Genomic DNA, 22,957 nt, shown 5'->3' on the forward strand with positions numbered 1-22,957 from the left:
ACAACTCGTTCAACTTGGAACCAGCTGAGAACCGGTTTGCTTTTCCACAGCTCGGGTGCTAAGAGGAGCCACGTCATTACGTTGCTGCATTGGTGTGAAAGTTGCAGCAACAACCAGGTATCTGCTCTAATAGGACTTGGTCCACGTAGCACTAGGGCTGGGCGATATGGACCAAAAGTCATATCTCGATATTTTCTAGCTGAATGGCGATACTCGATATATATCGATATTTTTTCTGTGACATAATTGGGGTTTCTCCCAAAGCATTATAGCATAGCATCTCTGTTAGCATCTCTGTTAGCTTCATTTTTTTCTGAGGCAAACCTTTAAAAAAAACAGTCAGTTTTAATACAAAGCCTCGTGCCAAATGTCACACAGGTACCTTTATTAACAGAGGTCTGCACAATATCAAAATGTATAAAACAAATGAAATAAAAATAAACTGCCTGCATATATAGAATGAAAATGCTTCTTGAATAAAATAAAAAAAATATCCCTTTCCTGCATAACAATTAAATTAAAATACACTGTGTAATTAATACAATGTAGACAGTAACAGGCAGACTTTTCCACTGAGGTTGACAGTTGTGCAAATAACAAAACATTTTAGCAAATCTCAAATAAAACATTCAAGTCAATTTGTCATAAAATAAGCTATATCAAAATCATTAAAAAAAATAAAATTTAAATCGATATAAACGATATTGTTTCGTACCATATCGCATTTGAAAATATATCGATATATATTAAAATCTCGATATATCGCCCAGCCTTACGTAGCACCTTTGTGGACCACATCGTAATCGGTTCTTTCTTCTGGCCCAGTAAAGAGTTGGTGCTACCTTGAAACCGGTTCTTCTGACCCGGAGCCAGTTTTTTGTCAGTGGAAACAGAAAGCCCGGTTCCAAACTCAGCACTGGCCCAGAACCAGCCCTGGGACCGGTTTGGTATTGATGTAAAGCACTTTGAATTACCTTGTGTTGAATTGTGCTCTACAAATAAACTTGCCTTGCCTTGGTGGAAAAGGGGTAAAAGAACCAGATCTGGAACCGGTTTGGTGGAAAAAGGGGTAAAAGAACCAGCCCTGGAACCGGTTTTTTGGAAAAAGGGTAAAAGAACCAGCCCTGGAACCGGTTTGGTGGAAAAGGGGGTAAAAGAACCAGCCTGGAACCAGTTTGGTGGAAAAAGGGGTAAAAGAACCAGCCCTGGAACCGGTTTGATGGAAAAGAGGTATCAGAACTATCCTGGAACCAGTTTGGTGGAAAAAGGGGTAAAAGAACCAGCCCTGGAACCGGTTTGGTGGAAAAAGGGGTAAAAAAAACCAGCCTGGAACCGGTTTGGTGGAAAAGGGTGTGAATGAGACGCTGCTACACGTAGTTTCGTCTGCAGCCTCTGTTTGAACGTGGATCCAAGACAACGTTACACTTCAGCTCAGGACAATGTTTGGCTGGACGGCAGGAGATCGGACCTGCAGCCCAGCCGTGCTGCATAAACGCCAAACTTTAGCATTCTGCTAAGAATGCTACACTCAACAACCGGCCAACGACTGAAACTTTACCTACGAAGAAAGCAGGTAATTCTGTTTAAATCATCAGAGTTATGTCTTTGGCCGACTGACCTGCTACGGTTAATGTTACGTGATTAAACAACATCTGATCGACTAGCTTTGCTAATCCATTGCTTGTTGGTCTAACTTGGCAGAAAAGCTCTTTTGTTTGGACGTGGCTGCCAGGAACGTTGATCGCTTGAGCTGCAACACCAGTAATTCACACGAACGCCCGAAGACAAAAGAAAAAGCCTCACACAGTCTGAGTTACGGAGGAAAATCTGCTGGAATTCAAATCATACCGCCTCATTCGCTCTCCCATGTACGGCTGTGTAGGTGTGTTTGGGTGGAGCCAGCCCCCAGTGGCCGGTCCGGGAACTGCAGCTCCACGTGTTGGCTTCAACCCAGAAAATGACCTATTAGTACTTCACTTTTCCCACCTATTTGTCCTTTTTCCAGCGTTGCACTGATCTGTCCAGACAACATGCAGCCTACGGTTTAAAAGAGGGCTTTTGTTTTGTATTTCTTTGGTATTTTAGTTCATTAAGACCCCAGGAAAGGGCTTTTATTTTGTATTTCTGTGGTATTTCAGTTCAGGAAACTGTTAATATCTTTGATGCGATACCATAAGAGCTCATTTTAAGTTGATTAAATCTTTTCACAACCGTTTTTTTTTTTTTTTTAAATCTGCGAGAAACTTTTTTTTCCCCAAAAGAGTAATAAAAAAAAGCAAATTTTTCAAAGTGCATTCTGGGAAGACGTAAAAGCAGCTCCGCTAATACAAGTCGCATGACAGGACGATAATGATAACGATGGACCGTATAAAAGGACGGGTCTGAGAGAAAGCCCTTCGGCCCGCGGGCTAATCCTTCCGGATGCTAGTCACGCTACTGTCAGCTTTGTTACGCTAAGCTACCGTAGATCGAGCCTCAAATCCCACATCTGATCACATGAGCTGCTGGAATTACGTCTGAAACGGCATCATTAGAAAAATCTGCCAAGTCACATCAGAGGTGCATCTTAGGCCTTTTCCACGGTGAGCTAATTACGGGTCGGGAGGCCTGCCAGCGCCGCCAGAAAAGGCCTTTTGTTCCCGGGCTTTTATTTTGTATTTCTATAGTATTTTAGTTCATTGAGACCCAGGAAAGGGCTTTTATTTTGTATTTCTGTGGTATTTTAGTTCATTGAGACCAGAGGTGGACAGAGTACTCGACCCCAGTACTTGAGTAAGAGTACAAATACTACTGGTCAAAATTTACTCCGTTACAAGTAAAAGTAGCTCAGTCAAAATATTACTCGAGTAAGAGTAGAAAAGTACTTGCTTTTAAAGGTACTTAAGTATCCAAAAGTAAATGCTTTTAAATTTACTTTAAGTAAAAGTAAGAGTAAGAGTAAGAGTAAATTTCTTATTTTCCACATCAGTAAATTACTATATTTTTTCTAAATTAATTTAAGGATCTTTTAACTCTTGTTTCTGAGAATTAACTCTTTGAAACCAGCTGCACTGATGTGCTGCTTTTAGAACCACAATGTTATATAAAACCTGCAGAAACACCAAAAACAAATCAAATGAATGGGATCATAAGAGGACAGCAGATGATGCAGAGTTTATTGTCTTTCTTCTCCTAACGCAGGCGTAGCCATTGTTGCAGTTATGTCTTGACTTGTTGCGGCTCTGTCTTGACAAACGCAGGCTACTTTGGCGGTATCGTTTTGAGGAGGCTTGACGTATTTCCGCTTTACGTACATCCCAGTGGAGAGCGTGCACTGTGATAGGTCTCCTCCTTTGACAAAAACAGCTTGTGTCCAATAGGATTTTAGGGAAGAAGAAAAAAGAGCAGACCTGAAAGTAACGAGTACTTTTCAGCCTTCCTAGAAATTTACTCGAGTAAAAGTAAAAATATTTGTCTTGGAAATGTATTCAAGTAAGAGTAATAAGTACCAAAGAAATCTAATACTCAAGTAAAGTACAAATCCTCTGGATAAGTACTTAAGTACAGTACTCAAGTAAATTTACTCTGTTACTGTCCACCACTGATTGAGACCCAGGAAAGCGCTTTTATTTTGTATTTCTGTGGTATTTCAGTTCATCGAGACCCTAGAAAAAGGGTTTTTTCAGAGTAAGAGACTTGAGGAGTTACCTGCCCCCCCCCATATCCTCACCTTCCCCGAGGACTGGATCCCCTTGATCATGGCCAGGCAGACCATGGACCAGGCGGCCAGCAGGCACAGCGTCATCTTCCAGTTGAGGCCTCCGCCCTCGGAGATGCTGTCGGAGATGTCCAGGGCCTCGCGGTACCAGTAGTAGGTGGTGGCCGAGCTCTTCTCGCACTCCGGCACCACGTCTGCGGAAAGGACGGGTCAGAACGGGTTAGAATCGGTCAGAACCGGATTTACACAGCTGAAGATGCAATGCGAATCATAAACAAAGTTGGATACAAGCACCCAACCAACCAATTATTTATAGATTCAAATAAGCTTAAATTCAATGAACTGGTGGAATTCAAAACTGCACAGCTTCAAAATCAACAATAACATGCTGCCAGACTGTTTTCAAAATGTGTTCAATTTAAGACAAAGCCATTACAACCTCAGAGGGGAGAGAGATACAGGAAATAAAAAATCTGAACCAACACCAAACTGAGATGCTACAGTGGCAGCGGTGGATGTTTGGAATAAATTAGATAGGGATTTGAAATTATGTAGAACCTTAACCTTATTTTAAAAAAACATTGAAAATAAGGATGATTTCTTTATATCAAATTAATGAGTGGTGATGCTTGCTATGTTGAGTTGGGTATTTATTTAATTAGTGATTTGATTTGATTTTTTAAGGATGAAGGTAATGTGTAGACTGCAGCTTTATTTTAAATTTTTTTTATTTCTTGAGGAAATTTTGTTATCCCCATGGAGGCAATTTGTTTTACTGTCAGTCTTTTCTCTTACTTCTTGCTTTCATTTCATTAATTTAATTAATCTTTTTGAGGGTAGGCAAATAATAAGCTTTGCTTCAGCATACACCTTTTTCGGTCTAGATGGTATTTGTATATTGGAAATTTTTTGTAATGTTTTCTTTGAACATTGTATTAGTTTTCTTGTTGTCATTTTTATTCTTTTTTTTTTAGTGATGTCATGACTGAAATAAACTAAACTAAACTAAAAAAAAAAAAAGATAAGAACCCTTTTCCTGTGTCTTACATGTGCTGGTCTTGTTCTTGACCAGCGGACACTCGTGCCACGGCAGCGGCTGCTGGAAGGACTGGGAGAAGTAGAAGAGGCTCCAGCTGATGATGACATTGTAGTAGAGCGCCACGAAGAAGCAAACCTGGGGGTAAAGAGTCGGACGTTAGAGGGAAAAGATGGATCTGAGACTTTCAGGGGGGTGGACTTGAAGTGGACGTCCAGCCAGGACGATGCCCACTTGGACAAACGTCCTCAGTCCAGAGGAAAGCCCTCCATCCCTGAAGATGGAAGTGAATCTTTCCTCAACGCTAAATTATTTACGGACCGTTGATACAAAGGTCTAATTATTCAGGAATGGTGACACAGAGGAGATAATTTGCTGGTTAACTACTGGTTAATAGCTGGTTAACTACTGGTTAATAGCTGGTTAACTACTGGTTAATAGCTGGTTAACAACTGGTTAACTGCTGGTTAACAACTGGTTAACTGCTGGTTAACTGCTGGTTAGCTGCTGGTTAACTGCTGATCAGTTGGTGGTTAACTGCTGGTTAGTTGCTGTTTAACTGCTGGTTAAAGTTAACCAGCAACTAACCAGAAGTTCTGCTGGTTAGTTGCTGGTTAACTGCTGGTTAGCTGCTGGTCAGTTGCTGGTTAACTGCTGGTTAACTGCTATTTAGCTGCTGGTTAGCTGCTAGTTAGCTGCTGGTTAACTGCTGGTCAGTTGCTGGTTAACTACTGTTTAAGTGCTGGTTAACTACTGGTTAACTTCTAATTAGCTGCTGGTTAGCTGCTGGTTAGCTGCTTGCTAACTGTTGGTTAACTGCTGGTTAACTGTTGGTAATCAGCTGGTTTACTGCTGGTCAGCTACTGGTTAACCACTGTTTAGCTGCTGGTTAACCGCTGGTCAGTTGCTGGCGATACAACCCTGTAGGTGAGCTACCGGGCTACTGATCTGGAGAAAGTTAGGGAAGGACATCAGATGGACTTCAGAGAAACTTCAGGACTGCTGTTTTCATGTCCTATTAAAATGATTTTTGTCCTCAGCCACTTTGCTGATTGTGTGTTCCTGGAAAGGAACCCTGAGCAGTTTTTCTACAAGACGGTTGTCTCAGGACGTCCCTGGTGCTGAAGGTTAAACTGGGCGTCAACTTGAATATTTAAAGAGTATAATATAATCTGAGTCTAGACCTCGAGCACAGTTGCACCACTTGCTTATAAAACGTATGTTTATGACACAAGACACCAAACTGGCTCCAGTGCTTGTAAATCCACAGCAGCTTCCTCCTCTGCATCAGCATGGAGACGGATCACCGCGCCGTCACCCCCGTTTCCCGCCCTGACTGACTCACCACGCAGCTGGCGAAGCCGATGCCCCCCAGCCGGGGGCTGATGTAGTTCCACACCCCGATGCTGCCCCGGCGGATCCGCTGGCCCACCGCCAGCTCCAGGAAGAACAGCGGGATGCCGATCAGGATCAGCAGGATCAGGTAGGGCACCAGGTACGCTCCTGTCAATCAAACCCACACAGGAAACAGCGTCAAACCCTTCCCTGGAACTAATAGGCTGCGTCCGAAATTGCATCCTTCCACCCTAATGAGTAGCAAAAACAGTATGTGGGATTTTTTAGTGCGTCCGAAACATTAGTACGTACTCAATAGTAGCTCTATCCATACTCATTCCGGAGAATTTTTTTCGTGTGGATGATGGACACTAGCCGAAACTTCCCACAATGCAATGTAGCAGCGTTTGGTTGCTAAGTGATACGTATATGTCATAAGTATAATATTAAGTATAATAATATTATTATATAATATTAATATTATAATATTCGTATATAATAATATTATATAATGTCATCTTGTTTCGGCCAGAATAAAGGGGAAAGAGCAGAGCGGAGCGGTGCTACTGCTGCTGTGACTGGAGTTGTTACCATGGTAACAACTCCCCCTCCCAACGGCAGGAAGTGACGTGTGGCTCTGAGTAGTACCAGAGACGTTCTATAAATGAGACAGCCCACTACGGTTCAGTTTCCTGTATCTGTGTCACGTGGGTTTCCCCACTGCCCCTTTAGGAGACACAGCAGGTCCTGAGTCTATTGAGTCCTATGGGAAAAGTGAACGTGAGCACGGATTATTACCAATTCCTTCGCCCCATAGTAACCTAAGTAAATATGGGACCCATTTTTCAAAAGCCACAAACCTTCTGAACATTCTGACACCAAAATGGCAATTTTCAGACCGACAGATTAGGAGAAAATTAACTTTGTTTCAGACCTGTCTCTGTCAGAGCAACACACTCTCGCGAGATTTTGCTCTCATAGCTAATAATATAATATAATAATAATACATAGCTCTCCTCAGAGTCGTCGGTCACTGCAGAACTGAACTGAAGTCGTTTTCCCATCGGATAAAATTAAGTTTAAAACTAAAATAAAACTTGCTTCTTTGCTTTATAATACTGTTATTGTTATTATTTAAGTCTTTTTGGAAGAAAGTTGTACTGTATCTAGTGTTGTATGTTCCAAAACGATGTGGGGAGAGGGGCGGCCACGCCCACTTAGGAGACAGGAAGTGGATACCATTTCATACCATTGGCAGTAACGGTAATGCGCTATCTTCTGTAGAGAGTATCTTTGGTAGTACGTCCGAATTAATGCACACTACTGATATTTACGCAAAAGTGTGCCGAACTTAAGTATACTTTTTGAGTATATACTGTTTAGAATGGCATTTCGGACGCACCGATAGTCTAGGACAGGGGTCCTCAACCTTTTTTAGCCCAGGAACCCTTTGGATGAGAGAAAAAGAGAGCAGGGACCCCCGCTTGTAATTCTTATTTATTCCCTTTTTTTTAATGTGTCAAGTTTTAAACCTGGCTTAGAATAACACCGTGTCCTAACTGCCTGCGAGCGTCCGACTATCGCGTCGCACTGCGTGACATCGGACGCTCTCTGTCCACACTGAATCCGTTATTATGCAGTTCTGTTATTAATTGTTGTTCAACTCTAACAGGCCATATTATTGTGCTGAACTTGCTAACCACCCTCCCTCAACGGTTTAACAGTAGCTAGAGTACATTAACAGAAGCTAACGGTAAATTAACGTCTGCTCAGCATCCTGACAAAACACACAAAAATAACTGTAACTTCCAACTCTCTGTCCATCTCCCTCCAGCAGCTGCCACTTTATTGAGGTTGTTGTAGTGAAATGAGGAGGAATCATAGAGATAACTTCTCACAGTGCCTTATCATAGCCTCCCCGCCCACTCAGAATCCCGCATAGATAATGATGTTAGAGAATGGGAAGATAAAGACATGGTTCAGAGGCTGAATTTCTAATTTATTTAGCAAAAACAATCAAAAGCTTGTTTTTAAGACATTCAAGGCCTGTTTAAAATAGGTATTAGATCCATAATAGGTCCCCTTTAATATGTCAAGTTTTAAGCCTGGCTTATAATAACTTTTGAATGTGTTTTATTCTGCTTATATCACCTTATTAACCAATTCCTGACTGGGTTATTAGCCTAAATGTGTTTACGGTTGATGAAACTTTGGCCTCGTCAGACGTGGAAGGAGTAACGTTAGGCCGAGTTGTAACGTTACAATCTCCAGCTTTAGGCTTCGTTATTGTCACAAATTTATCCATCAGGTCGAACTAGCGTTAAATATGAAATAGCCAAGTCAATTTCGCAACAAATTTTCTTTTCTTTAACAGCTAGCTAGCTTGTTTTTCCGGTCTAAAGTTGAGATTAGTCACATGACTCACGTCATTGTTCAAGTTATTGTCAAGAGTAGATTATTATCGCCTGTTAATGGAGTTTTCTCACACACACACACATATATATATATATATATATATATATGTATATATATATGTGTATATATATATATATATATATATATATATATATATATATATATATATATATATATATATATATATATATATATATATATATATATATATATATATATATATATATATGTATGTATGTACCATATATGAACCAACCACAACAATGATTTTTATTATCTTTAGGGTCTCCTATTAGTGAAATTGGATGTTGTGGTTTTTGATTTTGGGGGGGGAATTTGTTTTTTTGGCTCGTCTTTATAAACTACTCCAAACCCTGAAAAGGAACCAAACTTGAGAATGCTGACTCTTTTCTGCATCAAACCTGCTGAGGTTTGAACCAGGTGGCTGTCCACCATCATCACACTGTCAGAAAATAATTTACCTGAGAAAATAGTGAAATATAGCACTGTAATCAAACCTTTAGTTTAGGCTGAAATTGTACTTTTTTGGTAATAACAACATATAGGACTCCTTCACTTTTCTCTCATTTATCAGAAAAACATAAATCCCTATAAAATATACTATTACTTAGTTGTCTTGAATGCTATTGAATATTAACCAGTGATTTTATGGAGATATCTGGTACAATTCTCTTGAAAATGAGATTTCTTTAGACATAACCCCTCTCTGAAACAGTCAAATTAAGTCATTCTGAATGGAGGATTAGTGGCATAATAGCCTATAAATTAAGTATGATTGTAATCATATTTGGAGAGGGGAATGCCAGGTGGATGAACTACATCACCAGATAGTCAGAATGTGATTAACCCAATAAAATTAAGTTTACCTATATTACAAGCCTCTAAAACGGAGATAGAAACCTCACTGTACTTCTGAACGTTATTGTTTTCTCACTTTACCATTCTGTCTGTCCTTTCATTCTGTATTTATTTTCATCATACACTCAGCTTAGCCATGAAGTGACATTTGATGAGCAGTTTGATTGTTTTTCTGCCAAAAAGGTTTGTTTTAACAGAACAAGCGGACGAAGTGCTTTCCCTGCGTTAGAAGTAATCCAATAATTGGCAGTGTGTTTCTGTCTTCGCTAGAATTTTAGCCCATTCAGACCTAAGGCGATTGATTTGGTTGATTTTGATTGCTTGCTTTGGTTGCAGAGACTCTAGGACGATGGAAAAGGTATTTTGAAGGCATTCGGTTTAAATTACTGACTTGGTATGTTTCTCTACTGTAGTTTATGTCCCTTGAAAATATCCTTTAATCCAGGTTTGAAATCGCAAATCGCATCTCAAAAACTCACCTCTTCAGAACAGCTTTTAATGTGTGATTTTCTTTTTCTTATCCTCTGGTTTTTAATTTTTAATTTTCTTGATCTTGATGTTTTATCTTTGTGTCTGTGAAGCGTCTTTGAGATCTTTTAAAAGCGCTCTATAAATAAAATTGATTATTATTATTATTATAAATTTACCGAAACTGGAACATCAATGCAATCTACATATATAGTAGTAGGCTACTTGAACCTTTACAAACAGATTACCCAATGAAAAGTCATGCAATTCATTGGAAAAAAAAGTCATAAAATTTGTGGAACCAGGAAAAAGTCATAGAATTTCATGGAAAAAGTTGTAAACCTTTGTGGAAAAAATCATAACATTTTACCAAAAAAAGTTCAAATTTTGCCACAAAAGTCATACAGTTTTTGAGAAAAATGGTGAGTTGGTGAAGCGCCGAGGGCCAGGTCTCCGGGAGACGATATATATATAATATAAATAAATAAATGAATATTTATTAAAAATGGTTATTGGTACAAACTATGATAACTATACATTGTTTGAATTTGTTGATGTTATACAATGTATGAATATGTATTGTTTTATTTATATCTAAATGTTAAACGGAATGACTTTTTATTTTTTCTTTATTTTCTGTTTTTCCTTTCTTTTTTTATATGCTGCCTCTTTAGGTTTGCTTTTCATTTTTTGTTGTAATGTACTGAGTATTGTGTCGGACCCCAGGAAGAATAGCTGCAGTTTTGCTGTAGCTATGAGGAGCTTTGGGGATCCAAATAAAAACTATAAACTATATATATATATTATGTCATCAGAGGGGGCGGGGTTTCCTTAGCCCCGCCCAGATCCGGCCCCCGTGGGAGGGACAATACCCAGGAAACACGTCTATACGTCCAGATGTTGTTTCAAGCGGCTTCCAGACAGGTTCTAATATTAAACATCTATTTGTGGTTAGTTCTCAGTCCTCAGTTCTCTCTGGTGGAACCAGCTTTGATATCAGTCGACATCAAACCCCCGCTGGTCTCATTGTGTTTGAAAACTCCCAACAGCCTCCTCCCAGATACTTTGATATCACATCAATACAACCAGAAGCTTTATGTCCCCCCCCTTCATTTATACAGTATAGCCACAGCCAGAACTCGAGTTGTAAAAAAAAGAATCAGGGGGGATGGTGGATTTTATCATATGGGGACAGATAATTTGTGCTGATTACAAATAATATAATATATTACAAATAATAGCAGTGACCAAAACACCTGCAGAAATACTGCAGGAATGACATAGCAGCAGTTAAATGCAGCCTTCTGTAAGCTTTAAATATCCACTGGGATTACATCAAATACATCAAAACACAACAATAAAAAACTGTTTTCTAAACTTATCAATATGACTCTGTCCTTCACAGGATAAGTAAAATGGATCACTGCAAAAACTCAAAATCTTAACAAGAATATTTGTCTTATTTCTAGTTAAAATGTCTTATTTTAGTAAAAAAAATCTCATAAGACTTAAAACAAGACCCATCACTGGAAAAAACAACAATTTTCACTTGTTTCAAGTAGATTTTCACTTAAAATAAGAAGAAAAATCTGCCAGTGGAACAAGATTTTTTGCTTGAAGATAAATTTTGTCCCAATGGCAGATTTTTCTACTTATTTCAAGTGAAATTTTACTTGAAACAGATGAAAATTGTCAAATAAGTAATTTTTCTGCTGTTATTTTTCTGGTGATGACTCTAAATGTTGAAATAGCAGTAAAACCACATTCATTGATGAAATGACATAAGGGATGGAAAGGGGGGATGGCAGTTTTACAGGGGGGATGATTTGGACCGTTTTTATTTCAGGAGGGATGCCATCCCCCCTCATCCCCCCTCAACTCCAGTACTGGCCACAGCCTGTTTAACCCTCCACGACGTCACCTGTACGTCTCTGAGAGGGGTTCCTGCAGTACTTTGAAGCCCGGCCACAAGTCATGGCCTTATTGTACCCCCTTTTCCACCAAACCGGTTCCAGGCTGGTTCTGGTTCTGGGCCAGTGCTGAATTTGGAACCGGGTTTTTTGTTTCTACTGACAAAGAACTAACTCCGGGCCAGAAGAACCGGTTCCAAGGTAGCTGCAACTCTTTGCTCGTCTAGAGCAGGGGTCGGCAACCCGCGGCTCCTCTTTAGCGCTGCCCTAGTGGCTTCCTGGAGCTTTTTAAAAAATGTTGTATTTTTTCCTTTTTTGCTCTTTTTCTTCCCTTTTCCTTTCCTCTTTGATCTTGACATTTCGACTTTCTTCTCGAAATTTCGACTTTTTTCTCAACATTTCGACTTTTTTATCAACATTTCAACTTTTTTCTTGACTTTTTTCTCGAGATTATACTTCAACATTAATCTCGACATTTCGAATTTTTTCTCAACATTTCAACTTTTTTCTTGACATTTCGACTGTGCATAATGTGCATAATGAAAAAAAATATCTTCCCCCAGTTCTAACTAATATAGAAACATGCAGCATGTGTTGCCTTCATTCTAAGGCTTATACAAGACTTTTCATTTTTTGCAGCTCCAGACATATTTGTTTTTTGTGTTTTTGGTCCAATATGGCTCTTTCAACATTTTGGGTTGCCGACCCCTGATGTAGAGGAAAGAACGGAGGGGGCGGAGTTATTAAGACCAACGGCAATAGCAAGACTGGGAAACAGAGACATTTTCAAGTAAGGCCACGTTTACACATAGCCGGGTATTTACAAAAACGGATATTTCCCCCTCTACGTTTTGAAAAATACCCTTGTTTACACGAACCTGCATAAATAGCTGTTAAGGTGCTATGAGCAGCCAAACCTACAGGGGGCAGTGTAACGAGAAGCATAAAGTCATGATAGCCAATCAGAATCCTGGAAAAAAATGTCAACAAATGACACGAGTAACCAGTTACTTCCAAGATGGAACGAGAGTCGTTTGGGAGTGACAGAGAAGTGGAGTTACTTTTAAGTGTGACGTTAGAATATAAAACAAGTAAAATACAAAAAAATATTGACAGTGGCCAAACAAATTGTAAACACAGGTCGCACTCATGATGCTGGTGACGTTTCTGTCGCATAATGTGACGTTCTGAAGCCTAAATGTCCGTTTCCCTCCGTTTACAAGCAAACGTGAAGACAGATTTAGCAAATCTCTACTTTGGCCAGAGTTTTCAGAAATTATCGTTTTTGGTGACTTTGAGCTTCGTTTTGGTGTGAAAACGCATGAAAACACCACCGTTTTTGCTACGTGTAAATGGGGCCTAAGAATGACTCTGGATGCAGCAAAGCATCATGGGTCTGAGGAGGAGACAACCTGTCTTTTAGAGATGTGTCCACGGAGGAGCTACGTGGACCAAGTCCTATTAGAGCAGATACCTGGTTGTTGCTGCAACTTTCACGCAAACACAGAGACGTAATGACGTAGCTTCCCTTAACACCCGAGCTGTGGAAAAGCAAACCGGTTCTCAGATGGTTCTAAGTTGAACAAGTTGTGAACCAGAACCAGCCCTGGAACCAGTTTGGTGGAAAAGGGGTACACTACCCCTTTTCCACCAAACTGGTTCCAGTGCTGGTTCTTGAATCCGGGACTGGTCTCTTAGTACAGTTAACGACGCCATAGCTTCAGAATAAGACTGCCAGAGCTCCATTAGCTCCTTATTCACAGTTCAGATCTCAAAATTACCAACAATGCAAAGTGCTAAGCAGCAAAGGTGATGACAGCTAACTGTTAGCCGCGCTAGCTGCCAATCAAAAGCCCTTAAATAGACATCAATATTTGACTTTATTTAATTTTACTAGAACACGTAACCCAACTGTTATGCTACTGATGTTAATGTACTTTTACTATTTATAACAGTTCCTCTACTGACCACTAGGGTCCAGATCTATCAGTTAGCTCGTCTCCATTGACCTTGGTGTTAAAATGTTAAATTTTATAGCAGAAATAAACACATTTATTGTCTTGGTCTCCATGGTAACGGTACTGAATGTGTTTTTGTCCGTATCTGTTAAAATTTCATAAAACTAGAAAAAAGGTTTCTTTACTAACAGAGTGAAACTATTCATGTTTTGAGGACAATACATGTCGTTGTGCCGGACGACTAACACGGGACGGAAATGTTCAAACGCTGCTTTTATGTGGATCAGCTGAAAGAGCCAGGACTCCTGGTTTCAGGTCTACTAGTCCTGGTTTCAGTTCTACTAGTCCTTGTTTCAGTTCTACTAGTCCTGGTTTCAGTTCTACTAGTCCTGGTTTCAGTTCTACTAGTCCTGGTTTCAGCTCTACTAGTCCTGGTTTCAGATCTACTAGTCCTGGTTCCAGTTCTACTAGTCCTGGTTTCAGTTCTACTAGTCCTTGTTTCAGTTCTACTAGTCCTGGTTTCAGTTCTACTAGTCCTGGTTTCAGTTCTACTAGTCCTTGTTTCAGATCTACTAGTCCTGGTTCCAGTTCTACTAGTCCTTGTTTCAGATCTACTAGTCCTGGTTTCAGCTCTACTAGTCCTAGTTTCAGTTCTACTAGTCCTGGTTTCAGTTCTAGTAGTCCTGGTTCCAGTTCTACTAGTCCTGGTTCCAGTTCTACTAGTCCTGGTTTCAGTTCTAGTAGTCCTGGTTCCAGTTCTACTAGTCCTGGTTTCAGTTCTACTAGTCCTGGTTTCAGTTCTACTAGTCCTGGTTTCAGCTCTACTAGTCCTGTTTTCAGTTCTACTAGTCCTGGTTTCAATTCTACTAGTCCTGGTTCCAGCTCTACTAGTCCTGGTTTCAGTTCTACTAGTCCTGGTTTCAACTCTACTAGTCCTGGTTTCAGTTCTACTAGTCCTGGTTTCAACTCTACTCGTCCTGGTTTCAATTCTACTAGTCCTGGTTTCAGTTCTACTAGTCCTGGTTTCAATTCTACTAGTCCTGGTTTCAACTCTACTAGTCCTGGTTTCAGTTCTACTAGTCCTGGTTTCAACTCTACTCGTCCTGGTTTCAATTCTACTAGTCCTGGTTTCAGTTCTACTAGTCCTGGTTTCAGTTCTACTAGTCCTGGTTTCCGTTCTACTAGTCCTGGTTTCAGTTCTACTAGTCCTGGTTTCAGTTCTACTAGTCCTGGTTTCAGTTCCACTAGTCCTGGTTTCAACTCTACTAGTCCTGGTTTCAGTTCTACTAGTCCTGGTTTCAATTCTACTAGTCCTGGTTCCAGCTCTACTAGTCCTGGTTTCAGTTCTACTAGTCCTGGTTTCAATTCTACTAGTCCTGGTTTCAACTCTACTAGTCCTGGTTTCAATTCTACTAGTCCTGGTTTCAGTTCTACTAGTCCTGGTTTCAGGTCTACTAGTCCTGGTTTCAATTCTACTAGTCCTGGTTCCAGCTCTACTAGTCCTGGTTTCAGTTCTACTAGTCCTGGTTTCAGTTCTACTAGTCCTGGTTTCAGCTTAACTAGTCCTGGTTTCAGGTTTACTAGTCCTGGTTTCAGTTTTACTAGTCCTGGTTTCAGTTCTACTAGTCCTGGTTTCAGTTTTACTAGTCCTGGTTCCAGCTCTACTAGTCCTGGTTTCAGTTCTACTAGTCCTGGTTTCAGTTCTACTAGTCCTGGTTTCAGTTCTACTAGTCCTGGTTTCAGCTTAACTAGTCCTGGTTTCAGGTTTACTAGTCCTGGTTTCAGTTTTACTAGTCCTGGTTTCAGTTCTACTAGTCCTGGTTTCAGTTTTACTAGTCCTGGTTCCAGCTCTACTAGTCCTGGTTTCAGTTCTACTAGTCCTGGTTCCAGCTCTACTAGTCCTGGTTTCAGTTCTACTAGTCCTGGTTTCAGTTCTACTAGTCCTGGTTTCAATTCTACTAGTCCTGGTTTCAGTTCTACTAGTCCTGGTTTCAATTCTACTAGTCCTGGTTTCAGTTCTACTAGTCCTGGTTTCAATTCTACTAGTCCTGGTTCCAGCTCTACTAGTCCTGGTTTCAGTTCTACTAGTCCTGGTTTCAATTCTACTAGTCCTGGTTTCAACTCTACTAGTCCTGGTTTCAATTCTACTAGTCCTGGTTTCAGGTCCACTAGTCCTGGTTTCAGCTTAACTAGTCCTGGTTTCAGGTTTACTAGTCCTGGTTTCAGTTTTACTAGTCCTGGTTTCAGTTCTACTAGTCCTGGTTTCAGTTTTACTAGTCCTGGTTTCAGTTCTACTAGTCCTGGTTTCAGTTTTACTAGTCCCGGTTTCAGTTCTACTAGTCCTTGTTTCAGTTCTACTAGTCCTGGTTTCAGTTTTACTAGTCCTGGTTTTAGTTCTACTAGTCCTAGTTTCAGTTCTACTAGTCCCGGTTTCAGTTCTACTAGTCCTTGTTTCAGTTCTACTAGTCCTGGTTTCAGTTCTACTAGTCCTGGTTTCAGTTCTACTAGTCCTAGTTTCAGTTCTACTAGTCCCGGTTTCAGTTCTACTAGTCCCGGTTTCAGTTCTACTAGTCCCGGTTTCAGTTCTACTAGTCCTTGTTTCACTTCTACTAGTCCTGGTTTCAGCTCTACTAGTCCTGGTTCTAGTTCTACTAGTCCTGGTTTCAGTTCTACTAGTCCTGGTTTCAGTTCTACTAGTCCTGGTTTCAGGTCTACTAGTCCTGGTTTCAGTTCTACTAGTCCTGGTTTCAGTTTTACTAGTCCTGGTTTCAATTCTACTAGTCCTGGTTTCAGTTCTACTAGTCCTGGTTTCAGTTCTACTAGTCCTGGTTTCAGTTACTAGTCCTGGTTTCAGTTCTACTAGTCCTGGTTTCAATTCTACTAGTCCTGGTTCCAGCTCTACTAGTCCTGGTTTCAGTTCTACTAGTCCTGGTTTCAGTTCTACTAGTCCTGGTTTCAGCTCTACTAGTCCTGGTTTCAGCTCTACTAGTCCTGGTTTCAACTCTACTAGTCCTGGTTTCAATTCTACTAGTCCTGGTTTCAGGTCCACTAGTCCTGGTTTCAGCTTAACTAGTCCTGGTTTCAGGTTTACTAGTCCTGGTTTCAGTTTTACTAGTCCTGGTTTCAGTTCTACTAGTCCTGGTTTCAGTTTTACTAGTCCTGGTTTCAGTTCTACTAGTCCTGGTTTCAGTTTTACTAGTCCTGGTTTTAGTTCTACTAGTCCTGGTTTCAGTTCTACTAGTCCTAGTTTCAGTTCTACTAGTCCCGGTTTCAGTTTTACTAGTCCTGGTTTTAGTTCTACTAGTCCTAGTTTCAGTTCTACTAGTCCCGGTTTCAGTTCTACTAGTCCTTGTTTCAGTTCTACTAGTCCTGGTTTCAGTTCTACTAGTCCTAGTTTCAGTTCTACTAGTCCCGGTTTCAGTTCTACTAGTCCCGGTTTCAGTTCTACTAGTCCCGGTTTCAGTTCTACTAGTCCTTGTTTCAGTTCTACTAGTCCTGGTTTCAGCTCTACTAGTCCTGGTTCTAGTTCTACTAGTCCTGGTTTCAGTTCTACTAGTCCTGGTTTCAGTTCTACTAGTCCTGGTTTCAGTCTTACTAGTCCTGGTTTCAGGTCTACTAGTCCTGGTTTCAGTTCTACTAGTCCTGGTTTCAGTTCTACTAGTCCTGGTTCTGGTTCTACTAGTCCTTGTTTCAGTTCTACTAGTCCCGGTTTCAGTTCTACTAGTCCTTGTTTCAGTTCTACTAGTCCCGGTTTCAGTTCTACTAGTCCTGGTTCTAGTTCTACTAGTCCTGGTTTCAGTTCTACTAGTCCTGGTTTCAGTTCTACTAGTCCTTGTTTCAGTTCTACTAGTCCTGGTTTCAGTTCTACTAGTCCTGGTTCCAGTTCTACTAGTCCTGCTTCCAGCTCTACTAGTCCTGGTTTCAGTTCTACTAGTCCTAGTTTCAGTTCTACTAGTCCTTGTTTCAGTTCTACTAGTCCTGGTTTCAGCTCTACTAGTCCTTGTTTCAGTTCTACTAGTCCTGGTTTCAGTTCTACTAGTCCCGGTTTCAGTTCTACTAGTCCTGGTTTCAGTTCTACTAGTCCCGGTTTCAGTTCTACTAGTCCTGGTTTCAGTTCTACTAGTCCTTGTTTCAGTTCTACTAGTCCTGGTTTTAGTTCTACTAGTCCTGATTTCAGTTCTACTAGTCCTGGTTTCCGGTTTACTAGTCCTGGTTTCAGTTCTACTAGTCCTGGTTTCCGGTTTACTAGTCCTGGTTTCCGGTTTACTAGTCCTTGTTTCAGTTCTACTAGTCCTGGTTTCAGTTCTACTAGTCCTGGTTTCCGGTTTACTAGTCCTTGTTTCAGTTCTACTAGTCCTGGTTTCAGGTTTACTAGTCCTGGTTTCAGTTCTACTAGTCCTGGTTCCAGTTCTACTAGTCCTGGTTTTAGTTCTACTAGTCCTGGTTTCAGTTTTACTAGTCCTGGTTCCAGTTCTGCTAGTCCTGGTTTCAGGTTTACTAGTCCTGGTTTCAGATCTACTAGTCCTGGTTTTAGTTCTGCTAGTCCTGGTTTCAGGTTTACTAGTCCTGGTTTCAGATCTACTAGTCCTGGTTTCAGTTCTACTAGTCCTGGTTTCAGCTCTACTAGTCCTGGTTTCAGTTCTACTAGTCCTGGTTTCAGTCATTAACCCTATCGATGACATCACAGAGTTGATGTCTAACCTGCGTCGCTCCTTCAGGGACTTATTTACTTCCATGAATCCCGTTGAGACGTTTCCTACGACAGCAGACTCTCTCTCCGGGCCGGCAGACCCGTCTGAGACGGTCTCCTTTAATCAGCTTTAGCTAATCCCCCCGTGGGAAGCGCGGCACCTTATCACCTTCCTGGAAAACACACCTGAAGGTTTTATCCAGTTGATGCGGCGGGTCGTTATCAACGCCGTCGAGGCTCAGAGGTTCCAACATGCCGTTGGTTATAAAAGATAATCAGTTAACGCACTTTTATCATGTGCATCAGCTGAGGTCGCAGCTGTCAATCAAATTCACCTCAACCTGCATGAGGTCGGGACTTTAAAGCGGCCTGGTCCATCTTTACTGTCCGAACCAACTCTTCACCAGTAGTTCTGCAGCCATCTGTCTTGTTTCACAAAGGAGCATCCAAGAGTCATCATATAACCCCCCCCCCCTAACCCTCCCACAACAAATCTGGGTCGGCTCGGTACGTTCTGTACCGGTGGATATAGCTCCAAAGGTACTAGCATCATATAACCCCCCCATGTTAGAGTCGGCTCGGTACGTTCTGTACCGGTGTATAGGGCTGGGCGATATATCGAGATTTTAATATATATCGATATATTTTCAAACGCGATATGGTACAGACAATATCTTTTATATCGATTTAAATTTTATTTTTTTTATGATTTTGATAGCTTATTTTGTGACAAATTGACTTGAATGTTTTATTTGAGATTTGCACAAATGTTTTGTTATTTGCACAACTGTCAACCTCAGTGGAAAAGTCTGCCTGTTACTGTCTACATTGTATTAATTGCACAGTGTATTTTAATTTAATTGTCATGCAGGAAAGGGATATTTGTTTTATTTTATTCAAGAAGCATTTTTATTCTATATATGCAGGCAGTTTATTTTTATTTCATTTGTTTTATACATTTTGATATTGTGCAGACCTCTGTTAATAAAGGTACCTGTGTGACATTTGGCACGAGGCTTTGTATTAGAACTTTTAAAAAAAAATGAAGCTAACAGAGATGCTATGCTATAATGCTTTGGGGGAAACCCCAATTATGGCACAGAAAAAATATTGATATATATCGAGTATCGCCATTCAGCTAGAAAATATCGAGTTATGACTTTTGGTGCATATCGCCCAGCCCTAGAGGTGGATATGGCTGCAAAGGTACCGGCATCATATAACCCCCCCAACGCCAAGTCAGGGTCAGCTCGCTACGTTCTGTACTGGTGGATATGGCTGCAAAGATACCAGCATCCTTACAAGTCTTGAGGAATCTGTTGTTAAAAATATTGAATTTAAGAGTCTATGAAGGGTTAAGAAGTGTTTTTTTTTTATTTATATCTCAGTTTCAGACCCAGTCACGACGACCTCGTGCCCGCGTGGTATTTCTGTTGCGTAACGAGCAACAGAAATACCGAGTAAATCCCCCACCAAACATTCCTTACACCCGAAACGGACGGACAAAGAGAAAAAAAAAAGAAAAAAGTGCACAACCGTCAAACAAAGAACAAAGAATTAGGAGTGAATCGTATTCAGCAACGTAAGAAGAACTTTTTTTGTCCTCGTCCTGCACAACTGGGGCGCAGAAAAGGTGGGGGGTAAAGGAGACGGATTATAGGGGCCCATGATTGAAGGGGGCCCAGAGAGACCCCCAACGATGATTAAATAGTACAGAAAAAGTATTAAGTTCTGCTTAAATGATGAGAAGTCATATATGACGAGTTTGTATTTTGATGGTCTTTTGGGTTTTTTTTGCTGATATTTTTTTCTCTCCACTAATTATATTTTTTCTTAAATATTTTTTATATTGCTAGTTTTTTTTATGGAACAGTTTATTTCCTATTTAAGAATCAGTGTTGCAGCAAATAAATGCAAATAAATTAATCAAAATGAATTCCTATTATTAGTATTCAGAGTGCTCAGTTCCTCTACTGTACAACCTCATGTTGTTCTTCTTTCACAAATATGGTAATAATACTCAAAAATACTATTAAAAAACATAATTATATGTAAAATAGAATCAAAGAATTTAATCACTGTGTTCGGGGCCTGTAAATATTCTCTTCATGGGCCTCAAAACTAAGTACCTTTCCTCAACGAAAATTATGACTAAATATCGTAAATATCGTCGTCAACGAACCTTTATCACCTGAGGAAAATGAGACGCGACGCAACGAAGATGCTGGTCATGTGACCATAACGATAATTAAATATATAATGCAATATCGTCGACGAATAAAAACGAGACTAAAATGTAGATTACAAAATAAAAACTCTGCTAAAATGTATCTTCATTTTCGTCGACCAAAATGAGACGAAATGTTCTAACAAAGATCCTTAATATCAATGTTTAAGTAGTTTCCTCTGGTTTAATCTTTAAACCAGTTTAGTCTTTAGATCTTTGGATCCACTTTCCTACATAGACGTGGAAAAGAAAACCCAATGTGTCGTGGAAAAAGAAAAAGACGGGGAGAAATGTGGAAAAAATGCGCCACTTCCCTTTTCGCGGTAAGTGGCGTGAAAAAATCAGATGATACGCTGACGATGTGATGATGTACATGTCGACGTACATCAACGTAAGACGAGCTGTGATCACGAACCGGATCTAGAAATAACCCGCAATGTCAAGTATGAAGAGTTCCACAATTTTACCGGATTATTATGGGATGTTTCCAAACGATTTACTGGATTACTGGATTTACTGAAACTCTGGGACACTAAATGCAGGATATGTAAGTGAAACTATTCCTGTTTAACATGCAGAAAGAATCATGGCTCTGATTTATTTGGTTATAATTGTACATTTTCAAAATCGATATGCTAACTCACCACCGCCGTTCTTCTGGCACAGGTAGGGGAAGCGCCACACGTTGCCCAGGCCTACGGAGAAGCCCACCTGGGCCAGGATGTACTGCAGCTTGCTGTTCCAGGCCGGCCGCTCCTCCTCCTCGCCGTCCGAGCCCCCGCCCTCCTCCGCGTCGTCGCTAACCTTGGCTCCGTCCCCATTGCCGTCGACGATCAGCGAGCTCTTCTTGAAGGAATCGTCGCAGGCGTCTTCGTTGGAAAGCAGGTCCCTGACGGACTCCGTGACATCGTCGTCAAGCTCTCTCTTGACGGCCTTGCTGTTTTTGGGCATTTGATAGATCAAGCGGGGGGCGTGGGGGGGGGCTGGAACGGGGCGGGGCCTGCGTCTCGGAGAAAAGTCACTTTTTGTCGGGGGGGAAAGTTGTGCAAAAGATGCAGGTCTGAGGCGTTCGGGTTCACGTGTCCGTGTGGTTTTATACAGTTTTTAGGAGTTGAGTAAAGGCGAAGTGGGTTATTTCCTCATTATCACCAAATATCTGCAGAGAAACACAAAGAAAAGGTGCAGAAAGTACACGGCAAATAGAGGGTCTGCATTGACGTCACTTCCCCACTGGACCAGCCCCCTTACTCGCACTGAGTGGCAAAACATCAGCAAAAATGGCTGTAACTAGTGGAAAAGACGGGATAACAGCCGATTATCGGCTTAAATTAAAGGCAGTTGGACTTGACAGTGACCCGTACAGTTACCCCAAGAACCATTGGTCCATGGACATTAATATTTGGCCACAAATCAAGTTTCCTGATATTTATATGTACTTAATTTCTACGCCGGGGAAATACACGAAGCAAAGCTTGAAGGCTTACAAAAGTCTTGACGCTTGGTCCTACTTCAAGGCAGGATTTGTTGGTGAAATTAAAGTGATGAGGACACCGAACTTTATGATTTGACCGTTTAACGTTAGCTACCCAAAAATCCAACATTACCTGATACAAAATGGGAACCGCAAATACACTTTTCGGTGCCTGGAATCCAGTTGTTTCTGTGAATTGCACCGATCCATTTGTCTCTCTTGAGCTTATTTTTTGGCAGTCTTTAAAACGATTTCTCCGATTTCTTGCTAAATCTATGAGTACAGTCGATCGCACAACAGCTCTTCCCCATTTTAGATGTTTTCCAGTTGCTCTAACTGAAAGTTTACACAGCCACTCAGTCTTTCTGCCACTCAGTCTTTCTGCCACTCAGTGGGCGTAAACCTTGAGTTATGGTTCTGCGTCAAAACGACGCTGTGCCTACGGCGTGTGGTACGCGTCGATGCGGACCACACGCCGTCACTGACGCCGTCACTGACGCCGTCACTGACGCCGTCACTGACGCCGTCACTGACGCCGTCACTGACGTGCACCTCCCGAAAATTGTAACTACGCATCGAGGCGACGCAGACCAAACGCAGACGAGAGGGCTGTGATTGGCTCGCTTGGAAGCAACGCATTTCCGGTTTGAAGCAGTCGTGAACTTTCAGCACTCTTTTCTTCGTGTATGTGTGATTTTTTTTTTTTTTTGCACAATAGTTGTCCTTATCTCTTTGATTCACTGTGACCGGAAAAAGTCGGATAAACCATTCAGGAAAAGATCTGCGAATTAGCGGTCACGGGGGGTACTGCACCACAGAGAAATGGAGTGACGGAGAAGTCCGAAGGTTCACGACGGCGTCACGGTGACGG

General features: G+C 41.0%; 1 protein-coding gene across 1 annotated transcript in view; it reads right to left on the minus strand.

Annotated features, from left to right (window-relative positions):
* The window catches only part of LOC133443721 (sodium-dependent neutral amino acid transporter B(0)AT2-like), a 44,826-nt gene that overhangs the window by 17,480 nt on the left and 4,389 nt on the right, over positions 1–22,957 (minus strand). The window contains exons 2-5 of the mRNA XM_061720901.1: positions 21,260–21,771; positions 6,079–6,236; positions 4,745–4,871; positions 3,710–3,891 (exon numbers count right to left, since the gene is read on the minus strand). Of these exons, the coding sequence (XP_061576885.1) occupies positions 3,710–3,891; positions 4,745–4,871; positions 6,079–6,236; positions 21,260–21,566 (774 nt within the window). The 5' untranslated portion in view covers positions 21,567–21,771. The remainder of the gene's footprint in view (positions 1–3,709; positions 3,892–4,744; positions 4,872–6,078; positions 6,237–21,259; positions 21,772–22,957) is intronic.

This window comes from Cololabis saira, chromosome 5, assembly GCF_033807715.1.
Source record: "Cololabis saira isolate AMF1-May2022 chromosome 5, fColSai1.1, whole genome shotgun sequence".
NCBI classification, from domain to species: Eukaryota; Metazoa; Chordata; class Actinopteri; order Beloniformes; family Belonidae; genus Cololabis; species Cololabis saira.